This window comes from Hemiscyllium ocellatum, chromosome 35 (assembly GCF_020745735.1).
Source record: "Hemiscyllium ocellatum isolate sHemOce1 chromosome 35, sHemOce1.pat.X.cur, whole genome shotgun sequence".
NCBI lineage: Eukaryota > Metazoa > Chordata > Chondrichthyes > Orectolobiformes > Hemiscylliidae > Hemiscyllium > Hemiscyllium ocellatum.
Window position 1 is genome coordinate 26,630,738 of NC_083435.1, and position 12,152 is coordinate 26,642,889.

The window sequence follows — 12,152 nt, forward strand, 5'->3', positions numbered from 1 at the left end:
ATATCCCTAGGCGTTAACTGTACACCAGGTCTGGCAGGATTTGGAGGTAGATTCAGGAAGCCCATTTCCACACGGAATACTTTGTTTTATTCACCGAATGTGGACATCATTGACTAGGCAGCAATTTATTGCCCAGTCCTATTTCTCCAGAAGATAATTGCTGTGGGATCTGGAGTCACTTGTAGGCCCAGACCAGATAAAGACAGGAGATTTTCTTGCACAAAAGGACATGAATGAACTCGACGGTTTTACAGCTATCCCCGTTGGGTACATGTCCACCATGAGACTAGGTTGCAGTTCCAAGTTGTTTCTTTATTGAATTCAAACCTCACTGTCTGCCATGAGGGGATGTGAACCCATGTCCCCAGATTATTAGCTGAGGGGATTCCCAGCCCAGTGACATCACCGCAATCTCACCATCTTCCCTCACATCAAGGATCCATCTAAACATTTCTTCTCTAAAGGTCTGTGAATGTTGGGATAATTTCAAAAGTATCATCAGAGATGATTGCATTTTTGGAGACTGAGGTTTGTCTGATATTTTGGCGATTGAAGGAGGTGAAACTGGAGTTAAAAATCAACAATGATCTCATTGGGTGGTGTAGCAGCATCGAGGGGCTGAATGGTCTCTGTCCCAAAAATGAATTGCAGCTCAGATCATTCTCCCAGCAACTGGAGATGACAGTGGAAGTGTTTCGGTGATTGGGAAGTCCCGATCCTGGGCGGAGTTATGCAACCTGTTTGTTGTCTATTCTGCCGGAGACTGGTGACTCACTGAGTCGTTTTATTGTGATTGGATCGATGATAGTTTGGGATCAATCAGTGTGAAGGTGTCTCGGTGAAGAGAAGCAGTAACAGGAACTGAAGCAAAGTGCTGAAAAATATGTCTGGAGAGATAGTGAAGACTCTTCTTCAGAACAGTTTAATATCACTCTCGAATACACTCACAGACTGAGACAGTCCACTGGAAAATAATTTATCCACCCAGACTGTCAACTGAAGTCACGATGATTGGACTGATCGTGCTGGGGCTTCTATGGGGAGAGCTCTCTGCAGGTTAGTAATGGGGGTAAGAGTGAGGAGTAGAGCCAGGCTGGGAACTGGGGCATTAACCTCTGTTCATGTTCCCGTCAGAATGATTTATAGGGTAATATTTATCTAATTTCACGTTTTAAACGTCAGTGAATCCATTGTTTTAAATGATTTAGGTTCATACGAGATTTAACCATAAGGCCAAAAGATCTGTATTTGCGAAATTCAAAAGATCTGTTTAACATTACAGGGTGAAAAGTAAAAATATAAAATTGGTAGACTTTTTTTCAAGTAAAAGGAAAAGAGAAAAAAGTTAACAACATCACGTGATGAAGCTGAAGTGAATTGTATAATTCTCTCCAGTGCTGGAGAAAAGGTGAACAAAATGATTCATGATTCAGGAATTCATGCCCTGATTTTTCTGTGTTTCAGAAACTCTCACTTTCCGGTATTTTGTCACTGGTATGACTCCGATTCCCAATTTCCCAGAGTTTGTGATTGTTGGTTATGTGTGTGAGAGTTGGAGTAATGATTCAAGATGTGCATAAGTATAAGGGGCAAGAAGGTGACCAAAAGAAAATGGCCGACATATGAAATTGACTAACTTAGCTATAGCAGCAGCACTAACACATAGTAGATGGCTGAAGTAGTAAACAAGTTGCAGCTGTTTCGAAGCAAGACCACAAGGTCAGCAGAAGTCAGAAAACAAGCAGCTAGATAGATAGCAGAATAATGAAACCCCTTGACAGATAACAAACCAGACAATGGGCGACCTTACACATAGCAAAAACAAGTCCAGACAGCAAAACCACAAGGCCGAAAACGAACCTCGTGACTGATAACGAGGGACAAACGTTGAGAAACAACTTGAGGTGGACAATGGGTGGTTGTCAGCTGCCTGGGAAGATTGTAAACACTTGAGGGGGAAATGTGTCCAGCTGCACTTGCAAGATTGGGGTAAACAAGTAATGGAAAAGTACCGGTTGCTCGAGATTGAGAATCACCTGACTCAACAGGGGGTGGAGTTTAAGGGTATATCAGGGGATGCTTTGTAACGATCAGGGTCCCTTTCTTTGAGGGGTACCCAACTCTGCAGACTTGCTAATTGCTAATAAACTTTGTTTTCCTGAATTTGTCTTGAGCTGACTTTTTACGTCTCACAATGTGGACGGGGTCCAGTTTGCTATGTATGACAGCAATCGCAAGGATATAATCCCCCGGGAACAGTGGATGGTGGACAGCGAAGGAACCAAGGCCTGGAAGCGGAAACGGTTTCTTGCTCAGGAGTGAGAAGACATTGCCAAACGCGATATTCTGACATTTATGTCGCGGACCAACCAGACAGGGGGTGAGTGCTCACTGTCCCACAGCATGGCATCTTCCTGTGCATTTGAGGAGTCTGGGTGGGAATGGGAGAAATTAGGAGTGAATCTGAGTTCCAGAGACTGACCGACTGGCTGTGGGAATGGTTGGAGGGGACACCAACTGTCTCTGATCAGCAACTTGTGTTTCTGATTGACAGGGAGCCACATTTACCAGATGATGACTGGCTGTGACCTGAGGGATGATGGGACTGTGAGTGGGTTCAACCTCAGAGGATGGGACGGGCAAGATTTGATCAGCTTCGATAAGGACCACAGGGTGTGGGTGACCCCAATCCGCTGGGCAGAAAGCATCAAAAACAGATGGGACCAGAATCTGGTGATGAAGCAGAGGTGGAGTGCATCGAGTGGCTGAGAAAATACCTGGAGTACGGACAGAGGGAACTGAGAGTCGGTGAGTGAGTGAGAGTTGTTGTGGTGGATGGTGTCTGGACCTTTCTTTCTTTATGTTCCTGCACTGACCCCTCTTCCTCTCTCCCTCAGTTGCCCCCATTGTGTCCTTTATCCGTCTGGGTGATTCTAACCGGCTGTCCTGTCTCGTCACTGGGTTTTACCCACGAGCCATCGAGGTGACTCTGTGGAGGGACGGAGTGTTGATCGATGAGTCCCTGTCCACAGGGATCTTACCTAATCATGACAGGACCTACCAGATCCGGAAATGGATAGAGTTTGATCCGGAGGATCAGGCCGAGTATTCCTGTCAGGTGGAGCGCAGTGGATTGGAGGAGAAACTGGTGGTGATTTATGGTAAGGCTGATTCTCTTCGTTAGAGAGGAATCGGACTCCGACCAGGATTACAAGACAGAGGACATAGAGAGGGACATTCATATGAACTGTCAGTGTGTCACAGTGCTCACATCAGTTGTAGAGGACAGTAATTAAGATAGTGAATCAGGGACAGTTTGCCAGTGTCTCCTCATGTGTAATGCTGCCCAGCATCTTAATATCCAGGATCATTAAGGATTAAAGTATTAGTATATCATCTGATATGCGTGTGACAGAACCAGCTATGTCCATTCAGTTCACCATATTTCCTGAGCACTCTTCAAGTCCATGGACACTTTAATCTCAAACGACAAGGGCAGTGGATTCTTGGGAACACCAGCTCCTGCAAGTTCCCCTCCAAGCTACTCAGCACCCTGACTTGGAAATACATTGTGGGTCCATCTACAGCACATAAGCTGCATTGGTCTAAGAAGGTAGCTCACCACCGCCTTCTGTCGAGCAATTCGGGAATGACTGTAAAGACTGGCCCAGGCATTGACACCCATATCCCTGTGAATTAAAAAAGAGAAACAGATCCTGAGATGTTTTATTATGAGACAGTCCAATGAATCCAGGGATAATAATGTCCAATAGGATCCATGTATCCTGATATTTAAGCATGGCAGCATCCAGTGTATCCTGGAATTGTAGCCCAGTCTATTTATCATTGTTTCTTGATGATCTTTGTCCAACTCAGTGTAACAATGAATAGTCAGCATGAATTTTGAGGGAGAATATTGTGTTTGACCAACTCCATTGAATATTTTTCATGAAGTAACAGAGGGTACACAGTGGTAATGTTGCACATGTACTGCTGCAAAGTTTTCAAAAGGCCTTTGATCAGATACTCCCATAATAGAAATGTTTAGAGAATGTGGGGTCAGTGGGAACGTGATAAAATGGATTGTTAGCTGCTTTGCAGCCAGGAAACAGAAATTGGGGGAAAAGGGTTAGTTAGTCAGAGTGTCAGAATGTGGGAAGTGGTGTTCTGCAAGGAAACACTTCCCTTCACATTTACAATATTGATTTGGACTTTGAAATTATGGAATCACAGAATTATTCTAAAGAAGGGTCTTCAGCCCATCATGCCCTGACTGTCTGTCTGAGCATTACCACTCAGTGCTATTCTCCTGCCTTCTCCCCATCACCCTGAATATGGTTTTATTTAAATGTAATTTTAGAATTTAAATTATTATATACAGCAGCACTAAGCAGTCTAGAGACCAAGACAGGAATCCCAGGTAGTCCCAGGGAGGAGAGAAACATTTCAATATATTCTAACAAAGAGCAGAGATGAGCTTTGGACACTCCTGTGTGATAGGAGACAGGAGATGCAAAATCCCAATGTGAGGTGTCTTATGCACCGGACAGCCTGGTTGTGTCTACGACATCACATTAGTCATTGATTCTGGTGATCAAAAACAATTGTCTCCAAAGAAAAACATTCTCGCTTGTCCAACTACTCCTCATAATTCAGTCCCTTGTATCATGGAAAGGTCCTTCTGCACTGTTTCCAGTTTAATAACATCCTTTCTATTAGTAAGGTGACCAAAACACAATACTCCAAGTGCTGCCTCACCAACGTCCTGTGCAACTGCAACATAATTTCCCAACTATACTCAGTGCCCTGACTGATGAAGGCTGGTGTGCTAAAAGCTGCCTTCACTGTTCTGTCTACCTGTGACTCCATTTTCAGAGAACTGTGCACCAGAACTCCATGATCTCTCTCTGTTCCACAATAGTCCTTAAGGCCCTACCATTCACCATGAAACCCCAACCTTGATTTGACTTTCCAAATCACAAGACCTCACACTTATCTGCATTAAACTCCACTTGCCACTTCCCTAGCTGATCAAGGTCCTGCTGCAATTTTTGATAACCTTCCTAACTATCCACGATACCACCCATTTTAGTGTCATCTGCAAACTTACTAGTCATACCTTGTATGTTCTCATCCAAATCATTGATATCGATAACAAACAGCAATGGGCCCAGTACTGACCCCTGAGGCACACCATTAGTCTCAGGCCTCCAGTCCGACAAACGTCCTTCCATTATTACCCTTTGCTTCCTGCCATCAAGCCAGTTGTGTCTCCAATTTGCCAGCTTCCCCTGAATTCCATGTGATCTAACCTTCCAGGGCAACCCACCGTTTGGAACCTTTTTAAAGGCCTTACAGAAATCCATTTAGATTATGTTCCTGGTCACTTCAACAAAGAATTCTTATAATTTTGTGAGGTATGATCTCCTACACACAAAGTCATGCAGAGTATTCCTAATCAAACCCTGTCTTTCCAAATATGTGTATTTTATCTCTCCGAACCCTCTCAAGTAACTTACCTACCACAGATATTAGGCTTACTGGTCCATAGTTTCCAGGATTTTTTTGCAGCCCGACACAATATTCGCTACCCTCCACCTACCAGGACCTCACCCGAGGCTATCGGTTAGAAAGGAAATTTCTTGACAAAAAACCCGAGGATAGACTTTAATCTTGAGAGGGAGATTTAGCCTATCCTACCTCACCTTCAATTCTATCTTGAAGTTTGGTTAGACCACATGTCGAGAACTGCAGACAGTTCTGGTTGCCATGTGATGTAAAGGATATGGAGGCATCTGAAACAGAGGAAAAAGCAGAAATTGCTGGAGAGTGTGTGTATGTGTGTGTTCAGATGGGAGGTGTGGTTGGGGGTCAGGGTCACTGGATCTAAAGCATTAATTCTGCTTTCTCTCTCCACAGATGCTGCAGGCCATGATGAGATTCTCCAGCAATTTCTATTTTGTTCTCTGTCTGGTCTAGAGTATCTGTCTTTCATCCTCCTCTTGCTCTCGTGTGCTCTCTCGCTCATACACTCTTTCTTTCTTTTACATCTCCGGGTCATTTTCACTCTCACTCCTGTTCTCGCTCTCACTCATTTCTCTTGCTCATGCTTTCCCTCTTGTGAATTTCTCTCTAACACTGTTTCTCTCACACTCATGCTTCTCACTGTCTTGCACACTGTCTCACACTCGCATTTCTCACTCTCTTGTTTCTTGCTCTCTCTCTTTCACTCTGATAATGAGCAGTTTCTAATGCCTCTCTTTCCATTTACAGCTTCTGATGAAAGGACATCCTCAGACAGTTCTGCCATTTCCTGAGGTATGAATATTGTTGGTCGATGTTGTGAGTAGATCATTCTAATTGGGATATAGAACAACCTCAATTATCCGAACGAGATGGGCGGGAAGTAAGTGATTTGGATAACTGATTGTTTTTGATCAGGTCAGTTATCCGAACAATCAAAGCATTGACAAGACCTTGAGATCTTGTTTGAATAATCTGAAATTCAGACAATTGATGTTTGGATAACCGAGGTTATTCGATATTGGAGATGGTCTTCGCATTATGATCTGGAGGGTGGACACTGAGCTCAGACTCTCTCTCCCTCCCTGTGTGATCACTAAAGACCAGCTCATGCAGTTTGACACTAAGCTTTCAGACTGTCCTTCTGCAGTTGGCCGACCTTCTCCTGGTCTCAGCCTCAAGGTATTGTCAAGAGGAGGGATTTGGGCTATAAAACCATCTGGAAACCTGACATCCTTGATGGGGCCTCCTGTCATCTGATTGACGCCTTTAAAGGAGTCAATGCTCCTAGAGTTCTCGCTGTAGTTTGTTTCTGGAGTTCAGTTTTGCTCTCCCAGGATTCTGAATTACTGCGGTATGGTGGATGTGGTCTAGATCTGATGGAGGCTTCCGAGCAGGTCAGTAGACCAGACCGTATGGAGATAGAGGAGAACTGTTTTGACTGGCGGTGTGTGTCGGACTCGAATGTCAGTGTAGTTAAATTCAGACCTATTGAGGGTGAAACTAGGAAACACTTCCACACATACAGAGTGGGAAATGGTTAGAACTCTCTCTTTCTCAGAAGGTAATTGATGTAAAATGAACTTCAGTGAATTAAAATCTATAAAACTCAAAATTAAGAGACAAATGGAAGATACATAAATGGATTGAGGCAACACACCAGCAAAGATCTGATTGAATAGTGCAATGGGATTGAGGGGCTAAATGGCCTCCTCAACTTCCATGTTCCTGTGGGTTTTGCTGGTCTTTAGGGAGTGGGTCTGAGGGGTTTTACTGATGTTTGGGGAATGGAGCTTTTGTGTTTCACTGCTGGTGTTTATGGGAGATGCTGTATGATCTGCTGGTTTTTCTGTGCTTTCTAACAGAGTTTTTTTTTCTCTTCTCCATGGTCCTCCAATGTCCTTGCTGGAAACCAGGTTTCCATTGCTGGAATTGATCTTCTAATTTGTTCATCCTCAATTTCAGGAGTGATTTGAATTGTCAGTCTGGCTTAGTGAAATGTTTACATTTTGTTAATGATAGATTATTGAAATCCCTCTGTGGCAGATGTTGAAATGGGAATTCAGTCAAATTTAAAATGAAGAGACAGCTTAATGGTGACCATGTAACCATTATTGTTTGTTGTTAAAAGCCATCTGGTTCACTAATGCCCTTCCAGGATAGAAATTATTACAGACTGGTCTACATGTCACTACGCAACGAGTTAACTCTTAACTGCCCTCTGGACAACAGGCATTGCCGGTGATGGCCAAATCTCAGGAAACAACTTTTAATGTTTGACAGTGTGGTTATTTTTCCTGAGCAAAAACTTCATCTCCACAGCACAACACCCATTGGTCATGCCACATGCACAATACTGCCAGTCAGTTCAGCACATACACATGATCTTAATCAGCCATTCATCAGTGGGATCATCCCAGACCTCAATTTGAATTTTCCTGCACCTTAAATACTGAGTGAAGCCTTTTCTATGAGCTTGTTACACAGCAATATCTCTGGATACTGATGGAAGACAACATTAGCGTAAGGTAATGTCATGAATACATGTCATGCATCCACCTGTTTCCCATGCCATGCTGTAGTCTCACACTTTCTGTTTCCATGTTCACACTCCTATCAATTTATAACCTTCCTCGTGCAAAGCCTCAATAGAGCTGCGTACTCATGGTCTGCATTCCAGCTTCCTGTCTTGGGTTCAAGGCTGCACTATTTTCTGTCCCACTCTCTCCAACTCTGAGATTTCGCTGAGGTGTTTATTGAGTCATCGAGTCATACAGAACAGAAACGACCCAAACAATCTATGTTCCCAAAGTAAACTAGTCCCACCTGGCTATGCCACGTCTATATCACTACAAACATTTATTATTTGTGTACTCATCCAAATATAAATGGTGTAAATATACCATGTCCACCACTTCCTCTGGACATTCATTCCAAACACAAACCATTCTCAGTGTAAAAATGTTGCCTCTCATGTAGGTTTAAATTCTTTCTCCTCTCACCTTAAAAATATGGTCCATGGTCTGGAAATTCATCCTCCCTCCACACGCGGACACGTACACACACACCTCCTCATACAGACCCTCTCTCATACACATGCTGTCTCTCATACACACATAGTCCCCCCATACTCACATCCACACATGTGCCCTCTCACAGGATTATACTGTTACACTCACACACACACTGCCAAGCACACACACATGTAAACGCAAACTCACTTGCACTCACTCACATACATGTGTATACACACACACACACACACACACACACACACGGCTATCAGGTGAATTTGCATTTGCAGAATTGTTTTGGCAGACATGTTGTATACTTTTGGGGCAAAATATAATCTGCAGGCAGTCGATCCATATCACCTAAAGTTATCTCGAGAATGTGACTACAAAGAAATTCTGGCATTTTCATATTAATGAATCAAAACCTATAACCCACGCTGAAAGATGAAAGACTTAACAGCAATCTTGGTTTGTTCAATATATTGTTTCAGTTGTATGATGCTGTGATCTTTTGCTATAAATTCTGTATCTTGTCTCACAGCTACCTGATGAAAGAGCAACGCTCCGAAAGATAGTGCTTCCAAATAAATGTGCTGGTCCATAACCTGGTGTTGTATGATTTTTAACTTTGTCCACCCCAGTCCAATGCCAGCACCTCCACATCATCTGCAATAAGAAAGAGTCTAACCATCAGCCTTTGACCATCAATAGCTTTACCATCACTGAATCCCACTATCAACCTCTGAGGGGTTTCTATTAATCTGAACCTGAACTGGACTGAACATATAATACAGTGGCTACAAGAGCAAGTTAGAGGCAAAGAATACAGCAACACGCAACTCACCTCTGACTCACCAAAGCCAGTTCACCATCAAGAATGCACAATTCAGGAGTGTGATGTAATACTCCTGACTTACCTATATGTGTGCAATTCCAGCAACACTGATCAAGTTTGACACCATCCAAGACAATGCATTGGCGCCAGATTCACAACTAATTAGCTACTCCGCAAGTGACACTCAGTAGCAGCAGTCCATACTGTTTACAAGATGCACTGTGAACCTTCAACACAACACTTAGACAATGCCCTCCACATCAATGTCCATGACCTCCCAGAAGGATAAGGGCAGCAGATACTGGGAAAACCACTATCTACATGATATCCTCCAAACTACTCACCATTCTAGCTTGGAAATATATCTGTATTCATCAGTGTCACTGGGTCACAACCCTGGAATTCTCCATGAGTGTGGCCAGAGCCCACATTTGTCAGAGCCCTTGAAGATTCTGGCCACAGAAACTGACAGACAAATGCCTTACTCATATCAATCCAATGAGATGTATGATGGTGGCCCTGAGGCCGTACTGGGAGATTACCAGAGGTTACTGTTCATGGACCAAACCTACAAAATCAATGAGTGTGATTTCCCTCTCCATCAGCTGATAACATGTGACAATTCCACCAGCTCCGCACACCATTGTGCAGAAGTTGCTGTTTGAGAGAATGGATGCAATTGTGCAGAAAATCCCACATACTTCTGTTTCCAGGTGAAGACCAACCATCCAATGTTCATGGTAACACCAACTGTTACACTAACAGAATATTCAGCAAAAATGCCAGCCTGGCAATGAAAGACACCATCTCTGCACAGGTCTCCCATCAGAATACCCTGGACAGAGAACACTCCTGCCTGACATTTCTATAGGGCTTTCCTTTCCAGCGGAAGCACTGCCAAAGCTGCAGATACTGTGTGCACAGTTCATGAGCCACCTGGTGGGCTTAGTGAACAAAGGCCACAGGTGGATACAGTAAGGGAGTGTGGAGCAGCAACCACTGTAACTTTGTAAACAGTAACAATAAGTAACTCACCTCTGCCTCACTGACATTCCATGATTTCCACAGAAAGGTGTGGGATATCATTCAGGAATGTCCAGCAGGAATTCAGGCAGTACTATCTTTGAGACTGACCGCTGCTTTCCATCTCTACGCGATGATGATGGGTTACCCTTTCAGTGTAAATGGGGTAATGTTTGAAGTAATGTTTGCAGCATTTGAAGCTGGATGTGAAAGCTAAACATTGGCAAAGTACTTACATCTCAGAGTGAGAGTCGTTGCCATGAAATGTGAACACCCGAACAAGTGAGGGAAATCACAGAAACAGAGGACGAAGGACATTCAACCTTTTAACTCTGCTCCACCATTCAAAATGATCACGGCTGATCGTCCAACTCAGGACCCTATTTCCATTTTTTCCCTATCCACTTGTATTCATTTCATCCTAAGAGCTGTACCTAACCTTTTCCTCCAAATATTTAGTGTGACAGAGACTCACCACTCTCTGGATGAAGACATCTCTCCTCATCTCAGTTCAAAATGGCCTCCCTCACATCCTTAGACTGTGATCCATGGTCTGGACTCCTTGCTCATTGGGATGTACCCTGCATTTACCCTATCTTGTCCTGGGTTTCTATGAGATCTCACTCCTCAATCTTCTAACCCCTACTGCAAAACGTCCTAACCCATCCAATCTCTCTCATATGTCTGTCCTGGTATCCCTGGAATTGATCTGGTAAAGGTTTGTTGCTCTCCCTCCATTGGCAGAATTTTGTTCCTCTGATAACGTGACCAAAACTGGATACAATATTCGCAGTGTGGTATCACCAAATGTCTTCGAGTAAAAAATGAGGTCTGCAGATGCTGGAGATCACAGCTGCAAATGTGTTGCTGGTCAAAGCACAGCAGGTTAGGCAGCATCTCAGGAATAGAGAATTCGACGTTTCGAGCATAAGCCCTTCATCAGGAATAAACATTCCTGATGAAGGGCTTATGCTCGAAACGTCGAATTCTCTATTCCTGAGATGCTGCCTAACCTGCTGTGCTTTGACCAGCAACACATTTGCAGCTATCACCAAATGTCTGTCCAATTGCAGCAAGATGTCGTTGCTCCTGCACTCAAACATTCTCACTATGAAGCTCAACAGTTTGTGTTCTTTATCGCCTGCCACATCTGCATGTTTACCTTCAGTGATGGCTGTAGAGCGTTTGTTCCACCTTCCTTTTTCCCAATTTTTTGACATTCAAATAGGATCTGCCTTCCTGTTTTCACTGTTAAAGTACATAAGCTGAATTTTAACCACATTATCTTGCATCTGCCATGCATTTGCCCACTCATTCAACTTGTCCAAAATACACTGATACATCCCTGCATCCTGCTCACAACTCAGCCTCCCTCCCAGCTTTGTGTCATCTGCAAATTTGGAGGTATTACATGAAGTTTGTTCATCTAAATCATTAATGTAGTGAATCGCTGAGCTCCAAGCACTGATCACTGTGAAACCTCACACATCATTGACTACCACAAGGAAAATGAACATATATTCTTGCTTTCCAACTACCAATGGATTCTTGAAACAAACCCTCATCAAGACACACAGAACTTATTTAAAAATTAGTTTATAGCACTGACAATTTTACACTGTCAGAAGTAAGCCAGAGGGAAACACCAATAATCATTGGAAATGAGAATATAGTTCTTCATAAAGGTTTATGTTAAAGTATACGGGTCAGACTAATTAGCATCATTCACAACTTTTCCTCATTCTTCATTCTTGAAA

The 12,152-nt window shown here is 43.3% G+C and overlaps 1 protein-coding gene across 1 annotated transcript; it reads left to right on the plus strand.

Annotated features, from left to right (window-relative positions):
* The first annotated feature begins 2,626 nt into the window (after window positions 1–2,626).
* Window positions 2,627–9,141, plus strand: LOC132832888 (RLA class I histocompatibility antigen, alpha chain 11/11-like). Its single transcript, XM_060851090.1, has 4 exons — window positions 2,627–2,808; window positions 2,898–3,161; window positions 5,920–6,318; window positions 9,079–9,141. Exons 1-3 carry the CDS (start codon window positions 2,718–2,720, stop codon window positions 6,315–6,317), a joined length of 753 nt encoding a protein of 250 aa, XP_060707073.1. The 5' UTR covers window positions 2,627–2,717; the 3' UTR covers window position 6,318; window positions 9,079–9,141.
* Window positions 9,142–12,152: the final 3,011 nt, after the last annotated feature.